The sequence below is a fragment of the Chionomys nivalis genome, chromosome 2, assembly GCF_950005125.1.
Source record: "Chionomys nivalis chromosome 2, mChiNiv1.1, whole genome shotgun sequence".
In the NCBI taxonomy this organism is placed as follows: Eukaryota; Metazoa; Chordata; class Mammalia; order Rodentia; family Cricetidae; genus Chionomys; species Chionomys nivalis.
The window spans coordinates 117,910,918-117,935,674 of NC_080087.1; the positions used below are offsets into that span (position 1 = coordinate 117,910,918).

The 24,757-nt window shown below is 43.8% G+C and overlaps 1 protein-coding gene across 2 annotated transcripts; it reads right to left on the minus strand.

The window, feature by feature from the left end:
- Positions 1-370: 370 nt before the first annotated feature.
- On the minus strand, positions 371-21,780 carry Mogat1 (monoacylglycerol O-acyltransferase 1). 2 transcript variants are annotated; one of them, XM_057762979.1, is made up of 7 exons: positions 21,687-21,780; positions 12,894-12,898; positions 11,343-11,516; positions 10,418-10,622; positions 8,209-8,383; positions 6,248-6,447; positions 371-525 (listed from the first exon to the last, which is right to left on the minus strand). In XM_057762979.1, exons 1-7 carry the CDS (start codon positions 21,778-21,780, stop codon positions 371-373), a joined length of 1,008 nt encoding a protein of 335 aa, XP_057618962.1. The 2 variants fall into 2 exon arrangements, with proteins under 2 accessions (XP_057618962.1, XP_057618961.1); XM_057762978.1 differs by lacking the exon at positions 12,894-12,898 and having other exon boundaries at positions 11,343-11,521.
- Between the last annotated feature and the right edge of the window lie 2,977 nt (positions 21,781-24,757).

Consider the following 24,757-nt stretch of genomic DNA (forward strand, 5'->3'; position numbering starts at 1 on the left):
AAAAGGTTCTCAAGTCTTAGACATCTTCAATGTTATCCTATAATCATCTGCAATGTATTTTTGTTTTCCAGTGTTAAGGAGCAAACCTGGGGCCTTTGCCCATGCTTGGGGAGCATCCTAGCAGTGGGCTGCAACCCCAGCCCTCCATCTACTGGATTTTTATTTAGCAGTATAAAATAACAGAAGCTGGCTCCACGATTAGTACCTTTCAGTTGCAATTTGATTCTATAGAAAAAAAAAAACAACCAAAACAAAAAAGAAAAACCCAAAAACCAAAAAAAAAAAAAAAAACCCACAGTGAACTTATTTAATATATTTATTTTCTCGACACTGCTCTCTTGTCTTCCTTTGTGCCTTAAAGTGGGGAGAGTCACTTAAAAACCAGAGTTTTGTGTTCTGGAATACCATATTTCCCTTTGTGCTCATCAAATAGTTTCTTTAGCTCCTCCATATAGGTCTGATGCAGCTGGTCAATCTGCTCTTGGGTCGGATGCGGAGTCCTCCGGACAGGGATGGGACGGCCAACTGAAAAACAGCGCACAATCACCCTCGAGGAAGAACCATTGCTCGGCCACAGCCGGCGTCTCCAGTGGGCGTCCGAGGCCTGGGCTGCCAATCCCCACCCCTCCAGTCCCCTGGCTCCAGTCCTCTCCGCAGCTCACTGGCTGCCTGCCTCAGTCACACCATCCCACTCGCCAGCAAATAAAGTTTCCCTTCTCAGCAGACACTGGGCTGTCACTCTTCTCCCGGTGGTTTGCCCCCTGAGTCCAACGCGCCGCTGCTGTGCGGGCAGCAGCTGAGAGCAGAGTGGTGTGGCTGTGTGCCACGTCACCCTCATTCTCCCCTGGGCACAGCTGACAGTCAGACCACAGTGTTCTTATTATGACTGACTCAGGTCGCGCGGCATCCCACACTTTCTGACTCTTTTTTTTTTTTTAAATATCTTTCAAAACAATCGAAAGTGTCACTTATCTTTACAGCGAAGCATTTGTGCGAAAGTCATAGAATCACAAAACCGAAAGCAACCGCAGCTCAGTAGGAAAACAGTTGCATAAGCTGAGCGACATTATTCACTGGAATCCTAGGCGGCTATCTCTTTTAAATAACAAATAATGTGGGACGCACAATATCTAAAACGTCAAAGAAAAGTTGCAAAATAAAGTGTGAGCCTATCTATGAAAAAAAATTATATTTTTAGGTGCATCAGCATTTTAAGTGCACAGGAAAAAAAATCTGCGAAGATCGACATTTCCCTCTGGGGAAGGAGACAGAGATAGATAAAGGTTCATCTACTCTGGGTCATATGAGTGTTCCACAAAGAAAAAAGCATTTACGTCATATGTATAATTACAAAAATGCCGACTAGATGTAAATAAATCTGTCGGTTTCTGTACTTTTTTGTGGGGAGGGCAGTTTGAGACAGGGTTTCTCTGTAGCTTTGGTACCTATCCTGGAACTAGCTCTCTTGTAGATCAGGCTGAACTTGTGATCTCGAACTCACAGAGGTCCGCCTGCCTCTGCCTCCCGAGTGCTGGGATTAAAGGCGTGCGCCACCACTGCCCGGCATTCTGTACATATTTTAAAAGATGTTTATATAATAAGCAACCTCAGAATTATAGAGAGTTCGAAAAGACAAGTCTTTGGCGTCCGTATACACTGCGCCATCTGCTGGCCATCTGCTGCTACTGCTGCAAGGCCAGGCGGTCGTTGCAAACAGCTTCTTCTAGAGTCATTAGCTTGGGCATGAGGCCTGTGCATGTGCTTGTAAGGGAGGACACATCCGGAGGGGCCCCCTTTGTCTTTCTCCAAGCTACAGACAGGGTGAAGCCGTGCCAGTAACAGACGGCGGTTATTTAAGAAAAAACTGAGCAAACATGAAGGAATAGAGCAGGCAGCAAGCGGTAATGAGCATGAATATGGGCGTTGAGGGGCACAGAAGGCGGAGCAACACACCCACACCCGGAATTGCTGAGTCTCCGGATGGGACGTCGGAACGCTCATGGATGGTTTTCTTTGATCATTCGGAAGTCAAATTTCTGCACGGTGGACATCAGTCCCTTGACAACACAGCAGAGAGAACCGGAGAAAATAAACCAGGCCAGCTGGCGCATGCCTTAGCTCCAGCACTCCGGTGGCAGAGGCAGGAGGATCAGGGGTTCCAGAGCAGCCTTGGAGTAGCCTGGATCTGTCTTAGCTTTCTGTCTGGCCGAAATTTTCCTTGGCGTGGGATGGGAGAGTAAAACTAAAGGTTCTCATAGCTTCCTCGCAGTTCTGAACTCTGGGGGTGGGGTGTACTAAAAAATCCATACCCAGATTGACCTGCAAATTAAATAGCTCCAGTCTCTAGTGAGAGCAGCTCAGTGAGAGCCGTCGGAGTGAAGGTGCGGGATGTGGAGGGTACTTCTGCGATGTGAGAAGGGCTTTATAGGCTTCCCCTTTCTTCCTGAGAGAAGGAACTAAAGCTGCCTTGTGAATGATGCTCTCCTAAGACCAGGAAGAAAGAAAGTCTTTTCAGCAGACAGGGGGGAGTTAGTCAGGAGAGACCCCTTCAAACCCTGTGACAAGAGCTCTTTCCTGTCTTTGGTCTCTGTGTACATTTGAGCTACTTTTCCCTAGCTGCTGTCTTTGGTAAACCCAGCATATAAATGTGTCCCCGGGTCACTTGTGTGATTCTTCATCCTTCGTGGGGCTCTGTCATACCTAGAAGGTCTGAACACTTTTCCCTGATGATCTGACTCACACCAGTGAAAGCATGGGCCCTGCTGGAAACCCTAACACCTCAGAGGCGGAGTCTTACCTCCTCTGCATTCATCCTCAGGACCTCATTCTCTCTTTTAATGTCTCCTGTTTTAGAAATAAAACCATCTGCAGGGGTGGGAGAGATGGCTCAGCGGTTAAGAGCACGGGCTGCTCTTCCAGAGGACCTGAGTTCAATTCCCAGCAACCACATGGTGGCTCACAACTATCTCTAGTGACATCTGGTGCCCTCTCTGGCCTGCAGGTGTACATGCAGCAGAACACTATATACATAATAAATAAATAAATAAATAATAAATAAATAAATCTTTTTAAAACAAACAACAAAACAAGCCCAAACTGCATTACCTTCCTTTCCTTCCATTTCAGAAGTTTCTTAGCCTGTGCTTCTCCCACTGGTATATGATGGGATGGAATCGGTTTTATTAAAATAAAACCTGCTTCCTTATCTTTTTTATCTTAAAAACGCAAGGATACCATGAGCACTTGCTCTCAGCTACATTCAACCATTGCTGGGTTGCTTTGCATGCATAAGCACACATATGTGCTTTTCGAGACAAGGTCTCATTTAGCTCCGTTGGCTTTGAACTCATTATGGAGCAGAGATTTCCTATGAACTTGGATCGTCTTGCTTCAAACTCCCAGTTGCTGGATTTACGGGTGTTCACTACCCTACCTGTTTTATGTTGGCTATCAAATCTAGCTTGGAGCTTCCTAGACAGGCATTCCACCAACCAAGTTACCTACCCAGTCTCTTATTAGGACTTTTTGTTGGTTGTTTATTTGTTTTTGAGGCAGGGTTTTGTATGTAGTTCTGGCTAGCCTTAAACTTGAAACAATCTCCCTGCCTCTGCCACCCAAATGCCAGGACTGTAGACATGTACCACAGTGCCAGCCTGCTTTTAATCTCTAACAGCCTCTGAAATTAGGGCATGGACGGCACTAACTCAGCCATATGAATCATTGCTGACTATTTTGTTGTCTAAGAACAAGAACAATAGCCTACACATGGCCCCATCACACCCCCGAAATATACCGTCATGTGACATTTTACACATAATCCACATTCAAACTCTGACAACGGCTTCATGAGCCCTGTTCGCATTTGCTTCCCCAACTCATGACAGCTGTGCATCCCTCGGTGTCTGCTCCTCTCTGTTCTTCCAGAAACTGAGATTGTTTTTAAAATGAGCCATTTGTCTACTTCCTCACACTTTGATGCTGGTTAACATGCTGGCAGGAATTCTTGCTCAGGGAAAGCTCAACGCACTTGAAACTCCTAGCAAGCTGGTCAGGAAGGCTCTGTCCTGTCCATCTGCCTCCCCATCCCTCCCTTCCTTGTTTCTTTCTTCTTCCTTCCCTCTCTCTTTCTTATCTGTCCTTGTGGTACCGGGAACTGACTGTGTCTTTCACATGTTAGACGGGTCCTCTACCACTAAACTATATAGAATCTAACCATGTGGCTTATGCCCAGGCTGCCCTTGAACTCACTCTGCAGCCCAGGTCGGCTTCGAACTTGTGATCGTCCTGCCACAACTACCTATGGATTGGGACTACAGGCCTATGTTTGGTCTGGTTCCCACAGGTCAGGCTGTTTGGAATCTTTGACCTCCCCTCTTTTGTCCTAAGATTGTGACCGCTGGACCTTTATGAAATATTCTTATTATTATCTTCATTTAAAGGTTTCAAAAAAAAATAACAGACTGCTGGAGATGCCATGGACTCAGAACCATTCAGAGTAGGTATGGGGTGAGCCAACAGAATGTACCCTTATTCTGCGTCCCCAAAAGAAGCACAGTATAGAGCAGGAATGAAAACGTCTTCACGGCAGTTCACATTCTGCAGCTCCATTTTCCTCTGACTTTGTCAGGAAAGGCACAATTTACCTGCCTCACATACCAAAGCCACGCTACTTAAAACAAGTTAATGCGAGGAGATAGTAACTGCAACCAACAGCCAGATGCCCCTTTTTCAGCATTTACAACTGCATGTGGGCGTATGCACTACCTCTAATTAAACTTATCCCCCAAATCATAGCTTGTAATTTCCATTATATCTCACCCTCAAATCAACAGCATAACATTACAGAACAAAAATGATTAGCTGATATGATACCAAAGAAATGAGCCACTTGGTCGTAAGAGAACAGTCGCACTCTGCAATTTATCTCAGTGTTCCCTGGAGCAACCAACAGGCTGCTGCATCCCATCTGAGTTAAATATGGCAGTTAAAAATAGCGTCACGTGACTGCATTTGAATTGCAAAGCTCATGTAAACTGACAGCAGAAAATGTCATGTGTGTACTCCTAGAGAAGGGGCTCCTGCGGCGGCAGGAGGATTCGAAGTTTAAGACCACGTGGCTATATAGTGAGTTTCAGGCTAGCCTGGGCTACACGAGACTCTGCTATGAAAAAGAAGGGAGGAGGGGGGAGAGGAGAAGAAGGAATCAAAGAAATCCTCTTCTAGTGAAACTAATCTAAAAAAAGAGAGAGTCATTAGATTCAGAGTTTAGTTATTGACTATTGTGGTAAAAGTGTTGACTATTGTGGTAAAAGTGTTATTTCCATTTCATATAAAATGAAAAACTATGGTTAAATTCATCATGATTCAGCACCTCCTCATCTTCATCCTCCCCATCTCTTCCAAGCCTCAGATGGAAAGTATCTTACTCCCGCCACTTATAGACTTGTTTACTTTTTGAGACTGCTTTGAATGTTGCTCAGGCTGGCCCTGACCCTGAGTCCCTCCTGCCTCAGTATCCCCGCTGGTGACACTACACGCACATCGCCAGGCTGGGCTCTGCCCCCCTTTTCATTTCTGCTCCCCGTCTCTAGTCATTCAAACACTCACCTTTTATAAATAAAAACATTCGCCACCAGAGCATCTACAAGCATAATTAGTGACACAAAGCGTGCTCTAGCGAGAACCTGATGCTGGCGTGTGTGTGTGGCTGTGAGCCTCTGAGGTGGCTCGTTTATCAGTCAATCCCTGTGCTCTAGGCAGGGACAGAGAAACAGGTGCACTAGGGGCACTAGAAACTTCATGTCTAAACTTGGACTCTAGTTCAGCAGTGGAGTTATACAAGGTAACCAACTCCCTCACAAATGTCAAGCAGAGGAAGTTCCTTAGATGTGCATACCGTGGTTAAAGTTCAGTTGGGGTGTAAGAGTGCTTCTCAGCCCACGGTCATGACCCCTTTGGGGGTCGAACAACCCTTTCACAGGGATCATCTATGACCACCAGGCAACACAGATGTTTGCTTTATGATCCACAATAGTAGCAAAATTACAGTTGTGAAATAGCAACAGAAATAACCTTATGGTTGGGGGTCACAACATGAGGAACTGTATTAAAGAGAAAAGTTGAAACGAATGAGCTAAGACATTAGCAGGTCCAAACCCAAGGCTACTTCTTTGGAATTATTAGCACCTAGACAGTAACAGCAAACACTGTATGAGGTAAGACCATTTTGTTTATTTCATGTACATACCAATGGTATAGATCGGTTTCCGATAGGGCACTAGGCCAAAGTTGTACTGGAATATTCCCCTGGCGTAACACAGTGGCAAGGTAAACCCAGTTGATTTCTTCAGTTTCTCTTGTGCAGTTCTAAGCCATGATCCTTCGGGATTGTTAATTTGTTTATAAAGTTCATTTTCACCGAAAGAAAACACTGGGACCAAGTAGGCACTGGTGGGACAGAAAGGAAGGACGCAGGTTTTAGGAGCAGATGGAAAATGTTGGGTTGCTTGTGTATGTAAGTGTGTGTACAGTTGTGTCTGCAGGTACACACCCGTGTGCATGCTTAGAGGTTGAGTGTGCATGCTTACAGGTTGAAAGAAAATGCCCCTCCCTCAGAGCTGGGGCCAAGTGTGTTTGCAGGATGCCTGGCTTGCTATATGGGAGTTGGGGTCAAAACTCCAGCCTTCAGAATTGTACTGTCCAATCGTTGATTCATTCATTAAATCTCTCCAGCCTCAAGGTTATAAATTTAAATAATTTACTTTCATCCAGACTTTTCAAGAAAGCCTCCCAAATTCTAAAGGTGCCAGTGTTAGTGACTCTTCATTGTCAATCAACTTGACTGGATTTGGAACCCTCTAGGAGACATGCCTCTGGGGGTCTGTGAAGCTGCTTCTGGAGAGGCTTTGTTTTATTTTATTTATATTTATTTGTTTGTTTATTTATTTTGATTTTTTTGAGATAAGGTTTCTCTGTGTAGCTTTGGAACCTGTCCTGGAACTCGCTCTGTAGACCAGGCTGGCCTCCAACTCACAGAGACCTGCCTACCTCTGCCTCTGGAGTTCTGGGATTAACAGCTCTGGAGAGGTTTTAAATGAAGAGGGGAATATGAACCCCTCAAAGGAACATCCCATGGGCCAGGGTCCTGGGTGGATTAAAGAGGGAGGAAAGAGAATGTGAGCTGAGTCCCACGGTTCATTGCTATCCGTCTGTAGACTGTGGGTGCAACATGAGCAGTGGCCTCCTGCTCCCCAAATGCCTTCCCCACAAAGACGGACTGTATCCCCTGAGACAGGGAGCCTGAGTAAACCCTTCCTTCCTCAAATTGCTCTAAGTTTATTTTATCTTATTTTATTTTATTTTATGTTCATTGGTATGTTGCCTGCATGCATGTCTGTGTAAGGGTGTCAGGAGCCATGGAAGTGGAGATACAGACAGGCATGAGCTGCCATGTGGGTGCTGGGAATTGAACCCAGGTCCTCTGAAAGAACAGTCAGTGCTCTTGCTCTTAACTGCTGAGCCATCTCTCCAGCCCCCTTCAAACTGCTTTAGTGGGGCATTTTTCAGCAATGGGGAAAGTAACTGCTACAGCAGCCCATGCTTCCTGTGCTGTAGCCACGTTTGGAACGCTGAGGCTGCATGAACTTCAAAACACTTCAAGCTGTGCTTGAAATCCTTACGAGGGGCTTCAGCAAGCTAGTCATGGCCAGAATCTTATTCTGTAGGAAGTCAAGCTTAGGGGAAACCACACTTTCCATTGGCTTCTGTTCATCTTGTTACAAATTTACACTGAGTATGTAAGATTTCGTGTCTACTGTTTTGTTTTGTTTTGTTTTTACTACTGAATGCTGTGACATTCCAGTTACCTTGTTATAAAGCTCATCCTCCATTCCGAAGACTCCCTCCCCCCCTACACCTGTCTTTATTGGAACATTGACTTGGAGAATGTTCTTTTGAGATCAGAAAAGTTAGTATCATTCTTTGTGCTCATTTAATGTCTTATCCTTTGAAAACATACTTACCCTAAACAAAATAGCCATTTAGCTAGGCCAGGCAGGGTGGCTCACACCTGTAAGCCCAGGACTTTGCAGCTTAATAGTACGATCACCACACCAGCCTGGGCTACAAGGTGAGTTCCAGGCCAGCCTAAGCTACATAATAAGACCCTGTCTCCAACAAAACTGAAAAAAAAAAAAAAAACCCACTTACCCATGGGTCAAAGCAAGCTTAACAAATCCTTTGCGATTGTGCATACATAGGGTATACTTTCCTGGGTGGGCGTCCAGCGATTCCCTAGCACCCCCAAGGAGAATGATGGAAATGTTCCCACCTCCATCTTTGCTCATCACGTGGGATATGCTCTTCTTAGAAACAGGAACCAAGCCTTAGTGAAGCAAAGAGAAACCATGACTAGCCATCCCTTCTGAAGGATTATTTTTTTTTTAAATAATATTCTACTGCAATAGTGATGCTTTATTCTGATCCCTGCTATTAGAGAACTATAAGGCTCTGAGTGAGATCCAGTCTCAAAAGATCCAGCGAATAAATTTGCCAATGATGGCACACAGCACACAGAGTGAATGTCAGTATAAACACTTGTTATACAACAGGAATGGCTGCGATCTGTAGCATGAATGAATTCTAACTGGTCTTAATAATAAAAACTCAGTGAACGCTGAAGGATCAGAGAAGCAGAGTAGCCAGCCACTGGAGTTCTTACCTCTACCAGTGCTCAGACCAAAGGGGCGATCCTGTCCTCAGACTGCTTCCCCAGACTGTTTCCTCAGACTGCACTGCTCCTCAGACTGCACTGAGCTCTCCTCCTGCCTTCTATTCTTCTCTCTGTCCAGCCATCACTTCTGTCTCCACCTCCCTACTGCTGAGGTCAAAGGCATGGGGTCCCAAGTGTTGGGATCACCTTTGTATGAGCTCTGTTTTTGTTTTAGACTGGATCAATTTCATGTAGCCCAGGGTAGCCTTGGGATAACAGAGATTTGTCTGTTTCCCGAGTCTTGAGTTTAAAGGTGTGTGCCACCATTGCCTGGCCTCTTGTGGCTTAACTCTGCACTCTGATCTTCAGGCAAGCTTCTTTTTTTTTTTTTTTTTTTTTTTTTTTTTTTTTTTTTTTTTTTTTTGTTAAAACACAAACAAAATATCACTACAGTGGTCACTGTATTAAGAAAAACTCTGAAGCTGTGTCTGACGTGGTCCCGGAGCAGAGAATGCCTGGCTGTCTCTGCCATACCTGTTCTCAACTGCACAAATTTACTGGTAATTATACTTTGAATCAGTAAAAAATAAATTTAAAATAAATTTCTGTGACTTTTTTGGAAATTAAAATTTTATCTTTAATTTTGTTCCTTTTATAAAACTCTAACCCAATGTCAACCACACAGGAATTTTCTTTGGTAGTTTGGGGTGTTAGTACGCCCTCTAGTGGCCATATGGTAGATCACGCAGTAGTTTAAGGGGTAGGGCGCCCTCTAGTGTGCCTTGCAGCACTCACTGGACTGAATTCTACTTTTTTTTTTTTTTTTTTTTTCTTTTTGGTTTTTCCAGACAGGGTTTCTCTGTAGCTTTGGAGCCTATCCTGGAACTAGCTCTTCTACTTTTGAGGCCACAAACTGGCACAGTTCTTGCAAAACCAGCAAGGATCCTAGTGCTCTGTATTGTGGTGATTTCCGAACAGATACATAATGACAGAAGTGACTATAAAGGAAGCCATGACAATCCGGACGGTCATAGAAACTCTTTCCTTAACTCTATCACTAATTGTTACTGAAGATATAATTTTTCCAAAAAGGCTGCTCATTTTTTTTTTATACCCAGGACCTGCAAAGGTAATTGCAACCAACCACCCTCCACAATTTTGACAAGTGTAAAACATTCTGCAAGTCACTAAAGTGCACTGTCAAAAAGCCAATCAAGTTAGAAAAACAAATAGAGTCTCTTGAGTTGAAATGAAGGCTACCGACACAAGCTGAGACACTTCATATGTTTATATAGCATCTCCGCAGCATTTCAGACTGATTCTGTTCTCATAACTGTGATCAGAGAGTATTCTGTTGACTCACAGGTGCAGCGGCACACACACACACCTACAATCTCAGAATTTGAGACATAAAAGTGATAGTGTCCGGAATTCAGGGCCAGAAGTGCGCAAAGTGACTCCCCAAAGTATAATTTATCATTTGTTTGACCCATAACTGTTTTCCACATTTGAATATACCAAATGCATTTACCAATATATTCTCCCACTTAATTAGTGTTTATTGACAATGCCTATGCTGCTATCACAAAGCTAAATATCTGGGTTGGACAGAAGAGCAGATGGAAGGATTAGGTGTCGGGAAAATCCACAGAGTGTAGGTTTGTAAGATAAGGTGGGTGTCACTGAAGTTGAGGCTCTGTCACTTACCCAAGCTCATCAGATATTCTCGGCAGATTGGGAACATGAACAAGCATGCAAGCGAATGGACATAAGGTGTAAAATCAGGAAACTGCTTCTTGAAGTCAGAGTAATTTAGGCAAAAATTTCCGAAGGCTCCAGTCCCGAATATTCCATGAGGGTGAAACCCAAATATATAATTTTGTCGTGGATCCAAATCCTGGGTTTTGATGAGCTACATACAGCACATTCACATTGAGATAAGGAAATGAAATGACCCCCATTAGTGAGAAGTGGAAGAGTTTCCCCTCTGTTCCTATTCAGCGGGACCTGACCATCACAATTCATCTTATTCCCCTGCGTTAGAGATATTCAGACATTTTCAAACCATTCACTAAGCCCAGGTCCCATACACATCCCCCTCCCTCCCAGTCTTTGTCAACTTGACGTAAGTCTCATTTATTAAATTGGACCAAAGTGCACACTTTCTCTGGAATGATTTGCATCTGTCTGTCAATCACCCACAAAACAAGGATAATTTGATCTCCAGTGCAACAGTGTAGGAATGCAAGGTCTCCTGAGAGGGGGCTAGTTCACGAGAGCACAGAGAGTAGAGACTAGCATTCTTACTGCCAGTGTGGATGGATTCTTCTTAAAAGGACAAGTTGGCTCCCCTCTTACTCTGCCTTCTCTATCTGCCATGAGATCATGGGGCAAGATGATACTGGTTGAATCTTGGAACCTTAATATTGGACCCCACCCATGCCAGACTTCAGAACTAGGAGAAATAAAATTTTTTATATGGATCTGAAGCTCTGGTGTTCATTATAAGAGCCCCAAATGGATTGAAGCACACACTGTCTGGAGAGGAATAAGGTAGAGACACACAAGATGAAACCACACTTCCACTGTCCTCCCAACTCAAAAGAATACTTTAGAAGACAGTTCTACTCACATGAAGTGGAAAATAGTCCTTAAAATGCCTCCACACAGTCCAGCTTTTGACCCAGTTAGATCTCCTGCCTCCTTGCTCTGGAGTTTTCCAGTCAAAGTAGAGCCAGATCAGATATGGGATGTAGATGTACCAGTAGTTGTATACAATCAGCATCACTGAGATCCCAATGCACACCTGAACTGTAAGAGAGGGGCAGGCCAGGTGGGATCGTCCACCAGTCACTTCTCCTGTAATTCACAACCACTGGCCATGGAAAGTAGAGGACTGGCTACCGTAGGGAACCTTACTGTTCTACTTTGACAGTACATCATAGTTTATGTACCCATGAAGCAGACATGTGTTGGCCACAGAGCCTCCATTTTCAAGAACTCTGTTGTCAGAAACAAAAATGGTATTGTATTAGCTACTTTTCTATTGCTATGCCAAAATGTCACAACCAAGTCAACTTATAAAAGACAGTATTTCATTTGCATCTTATTGAGGTCATGGTTGGGGAGCAAGGACATGGAGACAGGAACAGCTGAGAGCTCCTGTCCGCAAGCAGGAGGCAGAGAGGGTACACTAGACAGCACTTGGCTTTGAGAGCCTCAAAACCTGCTGGTAGCGACACACCTCCTCCAACAAGGCCACACCTCCTAGTCCTTCCCAAACAGTTCCACTAAGGACCAAGTATTTAAACAAATGAACCTATGGGGGCCATTCTCATTCAAACTATCACAAGCATAAAGGGGGCACTTCAGGTTATAGTGTCTATGAATTCTTGCTATGTTTATGAGTCATTCCAATCTTTTATGTACTTAACAATATTGCTTAAATATATAAGGGTGAGGGGGTGGAGAAAACTTGACTTGAATATTGACGACAGAAAAGATAACTTTACAATAATCCATTATGTTTAAGGTATAGTTTTGTTTTTTGAGACAGGGTCTTGCTGTGTATCTCTGACTGGCATGGAACTTACTATGTAGACAACACTGACCTCAAACTTACAGAGCTCTGCCTGGTTTTGCCCCCGAAGTGTTAGAATTAAAAGGTGTGCCCCACCACACTTGGCCCAAAGAATACAGTTCTAAATGTTTGACTTATATATTACACATGGACACACTTCTAATCTGGCTGTGGTGTTGCGTACCTGGGAGAACGAGGCAAGAAGACTGAATTCCAGGCCAGCCTAGACCACATAGTGAACCCCTGTTTTGAAATGAATGATAACAGAAAAGAGGGCAGACTAGAAGCTTAAAGCCTAGCAGATGATGAGTGCTCACTACTACAGGTCACTTTGTTATGACTTCATATGTGGGTTCGTAGCATAAAGAATCAGGCACACAGAAACTTCTGTTTGTTTCCACAAAGGTGGAGAAACTGACTTCAATAGCAAACTGACTTCATTTCAAGCGCAGGGTGATCCAGAAAGGGGTCAAGAAACAGAATCCTGTGCACACACACACAAACACCACCAGCAGCACAGGCTCCACTCGAATACACACAACGTGTCTCTTTAAATCTTTCACACATTTCACATGCATAGTTACTAAGTGGTGAGTCTGGAACTGGACCTCCTGTGACAGAATTCACTGTGGACCAAGCTGTCCAGCCTGGAGCAGGTTTCTTTGCCTCCCGAGTCTCAGTGCTTCTGCCCGGGAAGTGGGTATTCAAGCTAGAATGTGGGGTGTCCTCCATAGACTCATATGTCTTCACACTTGGTCCCCCATATGGTGGTGCTGCTTTGGAACGTTATGGACTTTTAGGAGATGGCGTCTACCTAGAGGAAGTGGGTTATAGCCCACCCTAGATGAGGCCCAAGCCTTCTCTGCTGTCTGATCCACCAGGATGTAAAAAGTCCTAGCCATATGCTCCTGCAATCGTGACTCAGCCATGGTGACCATACCGTCTCAAGCTGTGAGCCAAACAAGGGAAATCCTCCCTTAAGTCACTTCTGTTGGGTACTTTGTCTCAGTGCGGAGTACTTAATACACGGTCTAATGGTGTGTGGGGCAATGGTGGCAGTGGTGGCACACGCTTTTAATTCCAGCATTCGGGAGGCAAAAGGCAGGCAGATTTCTGTGAGTATGAAGCCAGCCTAGTCTACAGAGTGAGTTCTAGGACAGTCAAGGGTACACAGAGAGACCCTGTTTCAAAACAAACAAACAAACAAATAAATACAAATAAACATGGCTAATGACAGCATGTGTTTCCAGAGGCTGCTGAGGTCAAAGTGCCTGGCACAGAATAAATGACAGACAAATCTGAACCATTATTACAAAATGCTCCTTACCACCATACTTTGAAGAATGTGGGGGACAATAATAAGCAGAGAAGGCATCAGCCTTATTCCTGGTGGTGTATGCATGTATGCACTTATGCATGTACAGGTCTGTGTGCCTGTGCACATGCACAGAGGCCGGAGGAGGGTGTCAGGTGTCATCCTCTGCCACTCTCCACCTTATTCCCATGAGGCAGGGGCTCTCTCTGAACCTGAAGCTCTAGCTCTTTGGCTAAGCCAGCATCCAGGAAGCCCGAGTGACCCCCACATCTGCTCATCACATGTATACACAGGACTGCTGCCCAGGTTGTTATACAGGTAATAAACACGTGTTAGCCATTAAGCCACCATGTCTCCATCCCCATGTTATTTTTTAAGATAGAAGATCATACGTTATTGTTAATTCTAAATTTCAAGAATTAGGATATTCTTATACCATCTGTTTTGGTATTATGGGTCTGGTATTATAACTTCTTCACAAATGTTATATGAAATGAAAATCTAGCAATGATTGTCAGCACTAATGCAACCATTGTCTTGTTTCTGACCATTTGAATTTCTAATAAATTTTCCATATATGCATATCAATGTATTTCCCCACATTTTTACTTATTTCATGGGACCAAAAGTCACAACTAGATCACTGTGGAGAGACACCTTAGTTACATGATCTGCTCTGATGCTTTGCTGTAGAGAGACTGTCTCAGTTAAAGCCAATTCTTCATATTGCTTGAGCCCTTTATAGTTTATATCAGAAATAGAACACCGTAGTTTTTAAATATTCTACATATAATTGACTTGACAGAAGATAACACTACCCAAACTACATGACTAGGTAGTCTCTTTCTTAGTTTTAGCTAACGAAGCAACCCAGAGTGACTTGATTCTCTTAAATTGGAAGTCAAAGCAAGAGATGATCACTAAAGTTTACTTCAATGACTCTCAAAACAGATGCCTTTAAGCTGAAATTCACTGACTTCTATAAATTGATGGCCTGACTTTTAATTTAATTTTTACTTATCTACTTATTTTTTTTTTTTGATACGAGGTCTCACTATGAAGTTTTAGCTGTCTTAGAACTCAGTATGTGGAGCAGGCTGGCCTCAAACTCACAGATTCATTTGCCTCTGCCTCTCAAGTGCTAAGATTAAAGGTTGTGAGCCACCTGACTTTTAAGGGTTGATCTAAGGACATTTTGAATTGAAAGTCACAGGTCAATCACCATCTACTACTTAATTCCCATAGGTTCTATATTTTCTTTATTTTTAAAGGTAGTTCATCCAATTTTTTTTTACTGAGATGAAATTAAAATAACATCCACCAGTATAAAGAAAGCAATCCAGTTGCATGTAATACATTCATGTTTTGTAGCTGCTACAAGCAGAGTGTTCTTTACATGTAATGCCTGGATTTTGTCACACACAGATATCTGCTTATATATAATGACATAACTGGGGATGGGACAGATGTCTAATCACAATGTATTTATGTTTTTTTAATCTCCTTTAAAATATCTTGAAGCACGTGATGTGCTCGCATTCTGTCGGCACCAAACTCATGATTTTTTAAAGGGAGACTCAGCACTTAAGAGAAGGAAACAGCCAATTTGGCACATAAAATCCAATCAACGACAGTGGGTGCTGAAACATTATTTGAGAGAATTTGCACTGTTGAATGTATTAACTGGACTCTGTCGAGGGGTATGACAGATTGACTGATAGAATGTCTCTCCAGGAAGGTAATATGCATGCTATAAAGATTATGTCCAAGGATGAGACAATATCTTTACTGGACAGACTTCACACCTTGGAATCCTCAATGACAGGAGATCCAGACATTACAAAAGCCAGAGAAAAGAATGAGAAAATTATCGAATTTGATGACCAGGAACAAAAGGTAAAAAGGCAAAATTTAATTTCATTGTTACATAAAAACCTCTGGATAGCTTCCCCAGAGTTCTGCCTGCTTTTCCAGTAATAACATCAGAAAAAGTATCTGTCCCCAAGTATCCTAAGATTGTCAAAGAATGCATGTGGGAGCCAATAAGTATGACTGATCTGAAGGAAATTAAACAAGCAATTGTAGCTTATGGACTACATTCATCCTTTGTTAGGAAAATGGTCAGAACATGGGCATTCAGTAGCAAAGCCATGCCTCAAGATTGGACTCAGTTAATCTCATCACTCCTACCTAGAAAGTGGACTGCAATTACTTTGGAGATGTTTTTTAAAAGAGGAGGCAAAAATTTTAGAGCAATAAGAAAAAGCAAAAGGACTTGAGATTTCCTTAGATCAAATTCTAAACGAAGGACCTTACTCTAATCCTAAGGATTGAGCTCTTTATGATGACCACACCTTGTCCCTATGTAGCACAGCAGCTTTAAAGGCTTGGGACAGAATTCAGGAACCAGAAAAGAGAGTTGAATCATATCTTAGGGTTGAACAGGGTCAAAAAAACACCTTTTAGTGACTTTTTGCAAAGACTAACTAGGGCTGTACAAATAGGGATAACTGACCAAGAAGCTAGGCATATAATAATTGAATCTTTGGCTTATGAGAATGCCAGCATAGAGTATAAAAGGATCCTTGGGACTTTAAGATCAGATCAGCACCCATGGATGAATGGGTCTTGCATACGATGAATGTTGAGACACTTGACTATGGTACTGAAGCTTGAGTAGGAGAAGCAATTTCCAATGGTAAGAGAAGACATCAAAATACCAAAGGTTTTAATTGTGATAGAATGGAACATCTGAGAAAAGATTGTAGACAACGGATTCCTAGGAATAATGTCTCCTCTGGGAATGGCAGAAGTAGGAAGACTCAGCCTTCAGGTATATGTAGGAGATGTGGCAAAGGCTGGCATTGGACCAATGAATGTAGGTCAACAAAAGATAGATGAAGCAACCCGATACCATTGAGAAACACCATGAGGGGCCTCTACCAGGCCCCCATGATGAATGTGGTCCAGTCATTTCCAGTTACTGTGGAGAACATGTCTTGCCAGAAAAATTAAAAATTCCAATGCCTGCTGTAAAAAGTAATACTGGTCTGAATGATGAGTTAAATGTGGAGGATGAGTCAAAAACTCCAGTAGGAGAGAGGAAACGTATATTTTGGCAGACTTCTATAAATGATTAAAGACCAAAGCTGATGGAGGAAGGTCATTGGCTAATAAAGAAACTGCCTTGGCCCATCTGATTGGCCAGCCTTTAGGTGGGTGGAGTAAACAGCTAGGAGGAAGAGGAAGTGAGCTCAGATGCAGGGCAGCTCCTCTCAGAGCCAGAAGCAATGAAGCAAGCCGCCAGGTCAGACATGCTGAATCTTTCCTGGTAAGACTGATGCTACACAGATTATTAGAGATGGGTTGATCGGGATATGAGAATTAGCCAGTAAGGGCTAGAGCTAATGGGCCAAGCAGTGTTTAAAAGAATACAATGCATGTGTTGTTATTTCGTGTATAAAGCTAACCATGCGGGAGCCGGGCTGTGGGAAGAGGTCCGCAGCTCCCTCAACACAAAGCTAAGAGTGTATATAAATGGCATTTTTATTGAAGGCTTGCTAGACATGGATGTGGATGTAAGTATCATTACTCCAGAATCTTGGCATCCAAATTGACCTCTTCAAGAGGTAGATGTTCAGTTCCTGGGAACTGGAACCCTATCTTGGGTAAAACAAAGCATGAGATGGGTTGAATGAATAGGGCTAGAAGGGCAAATGGGAAGAATAAGGCCATATATAGCCAATATTGCAATGAATTTGTGGGGTTATGACCTATTGCAGCAATGGAATACCCAGATTAATATTCCTGCAGCCCCCAAAACTTATGTTTCTGAAGAAAATATTAGCAGATATTATAGACATGGACACCAGCCATTTGGGCTCTACAAGAACACAAAGCAATTGATAAACCTTCAGAGGTACTAACAGCCCTACATTTAAAATGGTTAACTGAGAAACCAATATGGGTTAAGCAGTGGCCTCTAGCTGAGGAAAAGTTGCAGGCGTTAGAAAAGTTGGTACAAGAGCAACTAGATGCTAAACATACAGAAGAATCTACAAGCCCCTGGAATTTTCCTGTATTTGTTGTTAAAAGAAATTTGAAAAATGGAGAATGGTGACAGATCTAAGGGTTATCAACAAGGTTATTCAACCTACGGGCCTTCTACAATATGGAATTCCTCTGCCTTCTCTGTTACCAAAGGGATGGCCTCTCATAGTTATTGATTTAAAGGATTGTTTCTTCACTAGACCATTACAAGAAAAAGATAGAGAAAAGTTTTCCTTCACAGTGCCTACTTATAATAATTCTCAGCCTACTAGAAGATATCAATGTTCTCGGTCATGCTTCATCAGGACGTACTAATACATCAATATCAGGAACTGTATTAGCCCTGTAAGGAGCTTTGTTTTGGTGCCAATTCAAGCTCTACCAGGGTATAGAAGAATTCACTCATGGTTCCCGCTTCTCCACTCTGTTATTCCCCAACTCACCCTTTACATAGAAGGAAAATTCTATACTTTCTTCCAAGTTTCACATAGGGATTGACAGGCCATAGCCCCCCATCCTCCCCTGCTCCCACGTTGCAATCAGAATTAGTTTGGCAGCCTCAGCCGCAAGTGCCTTGGGTCACAATCTGAACCCATCTCAACAGATATCCACCCAGCTAGCATATACCTTCCAGGAATCTACACTGACTATATGATTACTTCAAAACCAGTTCACTTCTCTGGCCTCAGGGATCCTAGAAAATCGAAGGGCTCTTGACTTACTAACACTGAAAGAGAGGCACTTGTCTCTTGTCTCTTTCTCAAAGAAGAATGCTGCTACTACATAAACCAGTCTGGCTGGGTGGAAGAAAGAATTGAAGCTGCCAACTCCTTTGTGGATCTCCCTTGGGCCCCTGGCTCTTGAATCTCTTTGGTCCACTGATTTCCATACTCCTTGTAATAATGATTACTTCCTGCCTCTTTAGGTTCTTTCAGGAAAGAATTAGAAAATTACCTGATGGTTGGTAAGCCAGATGCTCCTGACAGAATTTCCCCAAGACTCCTACCATCCCCACGACTCCTTTCCATCCTGAGCCACAGGCTGCTCCATTCGGTCTGCACTTTTCTAGCCACAGATAGTCCTGCAGAGCCGGGACAGTGAGTACAACAACCTGCTCTTCCCAGCCTTTGCCAGTATTCTGGGGGTTCCCCAACAACGCCCCAGTGTCATCAACAGGAAGTAATCATAGGAAAGGATACAAAAGGCTGGGATGTCTGGTCCCAAGAAATCCCTTTTCCCGAAATTTGGCATTTAGACAAAAGCCAGCATTCCCTCGGGAGCTTGAGAAAATAGTCTCTACCTGCTCAAAGGAGTCTTTCCTTCTTGTCTCTGGCAAACTGGACTTCTGTCTTCCATTAACGTATGCCTGTGGTACCTTTGAGCATAAAATGGTCTATGCTAGCTTCTAGGCTCCTTCAATCCCACTCACAAGTACCTGTAATACACTTCATAGCCCTCCACCCCAGCTCACAGGTTCCCCTCTTTTAAGGGAACAGATACCTATCTGTTCCTTTAAAACCCTGGAAACCTACCCCCCACTGCGACCCCCTCTCCCCAATCCACCTCTACTTTCCTGAGAAAGCTGGAAATCCCTGGCAGTTTGGAATGTCCTTTTCCCTTTTTACCCACTGAGCAGCACCCATTTCATTCAGGCACAACCTATGAAATACTGATAATTTAGGTCTGAGGGGATGGCTGGGTTTAGACCACTCTGAGTTTAGACCCCCAGAAGCAGCAGCATCGCAATCATCTCTCATTCTTGTCCTCCACAGCAAGATGGGAGGCAGAAACAAGAAACTTTCTCCAAGTTCTCAGGCCAGCAGCAAAGAGACCTCTTGCTAAGGCGGCAGAAAGGTAAAGACTGTCTTTTGTTCTCCACCTCATGTTGTGGCATGTTTGGGCCTGCACCCCCCCTACACAAATAAAGCTAAATAAGAGAAGAAGAAGAAGAAGAAGAAGAAGAAGAAGAAGAAGAAGAAGAAGAAGAAGAAGAAGAAGAAGAAGAAGAAGAAGAAGAAGAAGAAGAAAGAAGAAGAAGAAGCAGTAAGCAGTAAAACCAGGCAAATAAAAAGACACCAGGGTAGTCGGTTTGTGAGACTCCACTTCCTTCTCTCTGCCCTCTGCAACCAAAAACTGCAATCTACTTGCAGGTCGTTTAGGTGCCCTCTGACCAACAACTGAACCACATGACCCTGTGCAATAGTTTCCCCGGTGTGACATGAGGAAAGGGGACAATCCCACCCCTACCCTTACTGGATTGCTAAGGAGATGGCATGAGACATGTGGAGGGTGACAGGTGGAAACAATCCCGCAGCAAGTCCTCTTGGGTATCCTTCCCTGGTCGGGCAGCTGCTGGGTGCTCCTTCTCTGAGCCTGCACACTAGGGTGGCCACATAGACCTCTCCCAACCAGCAGCAGACATTTGCAGATGCCATCAGTGACAACTGCCATGGAGGAAAAGGAGAGTGGGCTCTCTGAGCTTTGCTGTGTGATGGATGGGTTAGAAAGCAAGACCATCAGAGCGGGCATCCAGTGGCTGGACCAGGGACTTTAGGCAGGAAAATTCTGCTAGCATTCAGCTTTTTCCACTTACTAGCTGCCTGACCTGGAGTAATTTATTTTGCCTCAGTTTCTTCTTTTATGCAGACAGCACGGAGTCCTGGCGTCACTGTAACTGTGAGGATGGTGTGGTTAATAGTGGAAGGGGCTTGGGGGCTCAGTGGCAGTACTGGATACTGGATACACTGTCCCTAGGGTGTCCAGAGCAGAACAGAATGCAGTGCTGCTAGCCAAGCCTCCAGGGTTTGGGCTGTGAGGACCTAAGGAGCTAGTTAATGCCTTGAACTGTCTATTCATTAGCTCTTGCTGTGCACTTGGAGAGTTTTGTTCCTGATTTTGTTTTTATAAGTCTCAGTGAAGGCTGCATTCCAAGACAAATGAGCTAGAAATACTAGGGCTGGAGCCTGGGCATCCCAGTGTTGAAGATCCTTTTAGCGGTCCTCATATGTAGTCACGGTGGAGATCTGTGAGTGCATGGAATGAATGAAACTACTTCTAACATGCAAAACTGTAATGCGTTGAATGTTGTTATTATTACTTAGCCCAACCAGCGTGCAGTTCATTGTCTTGGCCCATATGGACAATTTCTGCTTTTAGGGAAGTTTAGCCACAGAAGATCTTAGTTATTCCTTTTTTTTCTTCCCAAGAGCATGACACACAAAGGACAGGCTTCCTCCAAGAGCTGGCCACAGAGATCTGCTTCCTGTCCCGCCTTAGCCTGAGAATACTCTAGAACGCACCCAAGTGGATTATTTCCAAAAAGAAGACTCACAAACCCAACCCAACCATGTACTTGTTGGGTCTAGGCAGAAAAGCATGATTCCGCACCCAGGAGCAATCGGAAAACTTAACACTAAGCACGTAACTCTTTGTTTTAAGATTGAGGTGACAAAGGCTTCAGGTTTTAAACACCTAGAGGCATTACCCATTTATGAGTCAAGGGATCTAGAAACAAATTATCAGCCCTTGCAGAGCTAAACTGCAGCTTTCTCTAGCACCCTTTTCTAGATGGTTCATGACTACATTTGGGAGGGTATAGTTACCCAAATTTATGCAGGTGTATATTAAAAATCTGTGCCTTCCATTGTAGGTAAGACACACCTTACTTTAGAAATAAAATAGCAAAAGTCAGGCGTAGTGGTGCATGCCTTTAATCCTAGTACTTGGGAGGCAGAGGCAGGCAGAGTACTTCTGAGTCTGAGGCCAGTCTGGTCTACAGAGAGAGTTCTAGGACAGCCAGGGCTACACAGAGAAATCTCGTCTCGAAAAACCAAAAATGAAAGAAGAAAGCATAAAAGGAAGGAAGGAAGAGAAGAAAAAGAAAATACCAGAAGGGAAATAAAGTTGGCAAAGTTACTTGTCACAAGGGAGAAAGAATCCAAAGCATGGTAGGGGAAAGCCCTCTGGTTTGGCTGACCGGAGAACCAGTAGGGTGAGAATGGTACGTGAGTGTGGTTCAGCGGAGTTCTTACCTAACAAGATGAAAGACACGATCCATTGAAGCACGGCAACCGTCTGCAAGTGCCACGCCAGTGGGGTGTTCAGTGGTGCGAACTCGATCTTCATGGTGTCACCTGTGGATCGCACCTTCCACAAGGTCTGTGGTACTAGTACCGATCGACCGGGAGGCGAGTCCAGCGGGCGGGGACAAAACTTCTCCTGGGGCGGGGCTGAGGCAGGGTGCTGAGGTTCCTCGATTCCTCGGTTCCTCGTGTGTGGCGCGATGCAGGACCCTGGGGACCCGTGGAGAGGTCAACCCGCCTCCTACCCACTCGCTAGGACCTGGGTCTCCACCCGGGTTTGACCATTTGTTCATCCGATGGACCACCTTGCGCCCTTAACCCACCCCTTCCTTGGAACCCAGTAACTGGGGAATGGTTTGGTTAGTTAGAAAGGCAACCCCACACTACCCCCACGGTGTGTGTGTGTGTGTTTTCTTTTGTATCCTAAAATTCTTACACAAGTCTTGGGTAATTTCTTTTCGTTCATTCAATTCATATTTATTGAAAGCCCACCAAATCACCATTGTCTTGTTCTCAGAGAAAATGACTCTTGGGGAAAGGGCAGATCTAAGGAAAATAACCACACAAATGAGTAGTATATAATTTCAAGAGTCTATTAGGGGCACAAGACTGGACGATCTAGAATCTGAAGGAACTTGACTTGTCTGTCAGTCCTTCTCAGCCATTACCTGCCTAGTGTTCGTGAATGTGTTGGTGGCCAGAGGTCAACCTCAGATATGTTTCTCAAGAATACTATCTTACCCTTCCACTTTGATTTTTGAGATAGAGTCACTGGGACTTAGGGTTCACCCAGTTAGGTTATTCTGGCTATCTGACAACTCCCGGGAACTCCATTATCAACTCTCCAGCCTGATTTTTTTTTTTTTTAAACTTGATTCTGGGCACCAAACTTAGATCCTCACGCTTGCAAGCATTTTATCAGTTAAGCTATCTCTCCAGCCCTTGACCCGAATTTTAAACGAACAATCTGACGGAGGAGGTCTACCGAGCAAAGGGAAATGTGTGTGCAAACGTCTTCCTAAGAAAAGGGAGGGGAGACATTTATGACTTTTTGTTGGCAAAACCGCTTTTCTGCTTGTTTTGGTTCTGTTTTCCTGGTTGAAGAGTTACTTTCTTCTCTAGTAGATTTCCTTCTGAGCCATCTTTGATGCTAGGTGGGGATACTGTGGTTGTATACTATGTCGCACACTGTGAAGATCTCTTGCTGGGTATCACCTGGCTCCATAGCAACATTTCAAAGTATCCATTCCACTTTGCCACTAAGGAGATCAGGGCTCATAGTACAGGTCAGGCTGAGCTACACCAGACGTTGTCTCAAAAACAAAAACAACCTAAGCACACACACACACACACACACACAGAAAGTTATTGTAAGTTAAGTGCTGAGACCATGCTTTGCCCCGAACTGGAAGTTAGGCAGAACAGAGATGGATTGAAATATGGCTGAAAGATACAAATGATCAGAGAGGCTGAACACCTAAAACTCCGGGTCCCAATCAGTTAGAATGCTATTGGTGATGCGTTCACCATTATCCCACAGAAATCAGCTGGCAAAGAGCTATCAGATCTTTTGCTGGGTGTGGAAGACTAGCTTGAGACAGGGATTCACGTAGCTCAAGCACTCCAGGTGTTGATGGGCTTGAACTCCTGACCCACGTGCTCTGCCTCCCCGCTGCTGAAGCTACTGGCATGCGATACTGCAATCAGTAAGAACTGTCATATTTTTAAAAGACTTATTTTTATTTTATATGTATGAATGGATTTTTTTTTACATTTTGATTTTATGTACATGAGTGTTCTGCCTGCATGTCTGTCTGTCTGTCACATGTACACCTGATGCGCACAGAAGACAGAGGAGGGCATTGGATCCCCTGGAACTGGAGTTACAGCCAGTCAGCTGTGAAATGTCATATGGGTATTGGAAATAGGACCCAAATCCTCTGGTAGAGCAGAAGCTATTTTTAAACTCTCCAGCTCAGAAACATGTTATCACAGTCCACTGGAGCCATCCTCAGAGCCAAGAGGGCCAATCAGTTGATCAAGCTAGCATCACATTGTTGTTTTGGTGTTTTGAGACAGGGTCTCACTATATAGCCTTGGCAGGTTTGGAACTCACTATGTGGACTAGACTGACTTTGAACACACAGAAATCCACCTGCCTCTACCTCCTAAGTGCTGGGGTTAAAGGTGCGTACTACCACACCCAGCCCCATCTTCATTTAATCCACAATTAAACTATTTACTCAGGCTTTGGACATTCAGTGTGTGTCGTGTGCATGTACTGTGTGGGCACTGGACAAACTGGGGTGAAATGATGAGAAAGTTTTAGCTCCTCAAACAATTGCTGCTTTTAAGTTTCCTGGATCTCCAGAATTAAAACTAAAAGGCAGTTATGCATGGTGGTACATGCCTATAATGCCAGCACTTGGGAGGAAGGAAGATCAAAAGTTCAAGGTCATGCTTTGGCTATGTAGTAACTTTGAAGCCAGCTTGGACTTTATGAGATCCAGTCTCAAGAAAACCAAAACAAACTAAACCAAAAACAAACAAACACAAATATCAACCTTTGATATTATACTTCAACAGGAACCTTTGACATTATTCTTCGAAGCTACACATATCAAAGGAGAGGGAACCGAGAGCATAGAAACAGAATCATTTGCCCCAAACAGCCAGTTACTTATTGGTAATTGGTAAACCTAGATCTCTTTATAGCCCTTCAAGCAATCCCTGTCCTTGAGGGTTAGAACTGATGAGGAAAAGCAGTGTGGCGCAAGACCTTTTTCCCCTACAGAAATATTTTTTTTTTAACACTTGAAACCTTCCCGTTTATAACACAAAGTGGAGCAAAGAGGCGGGGCAGAGCTCAGCGGAGACACCGACTCCCACCGAATCCACATCTCCCTCCTTCTTTGGGAGACTGTATTTTTACTAAAAATGAAACATACATAAAATAAAGACCGACAGTTTCAGCTCTTCTGAGGCCAGCAAGAACCACTGCTTCCTTTGTCCTTTCTTGG

Excerpts from the sequence above, each read along its gene's own strand:
- Mogat1 (XM_057762978.1), bottom strand. The coding sequence starts at position 21,780 with ATGAAGATCGAGTTCGCACCACTGAACACCCCACTGGCGTGGCACTTG. Across the intron at positions 8,384-10,417 it reads AGAATATCTGATGAGCTTGG|GCTTGGTTCCTGTTTCTAAG; the intron begins GTAAGTGACAGA and ends TGCTTCACTAAG. Across the intron at positions 6,448-8,208 it reads AAGCTTGCTTTGACCCATGG|TGCCTACTTGGTCCCAGTGT; the intron begins GTAAGTGGGTTT and ends CTGTCCCACCAG.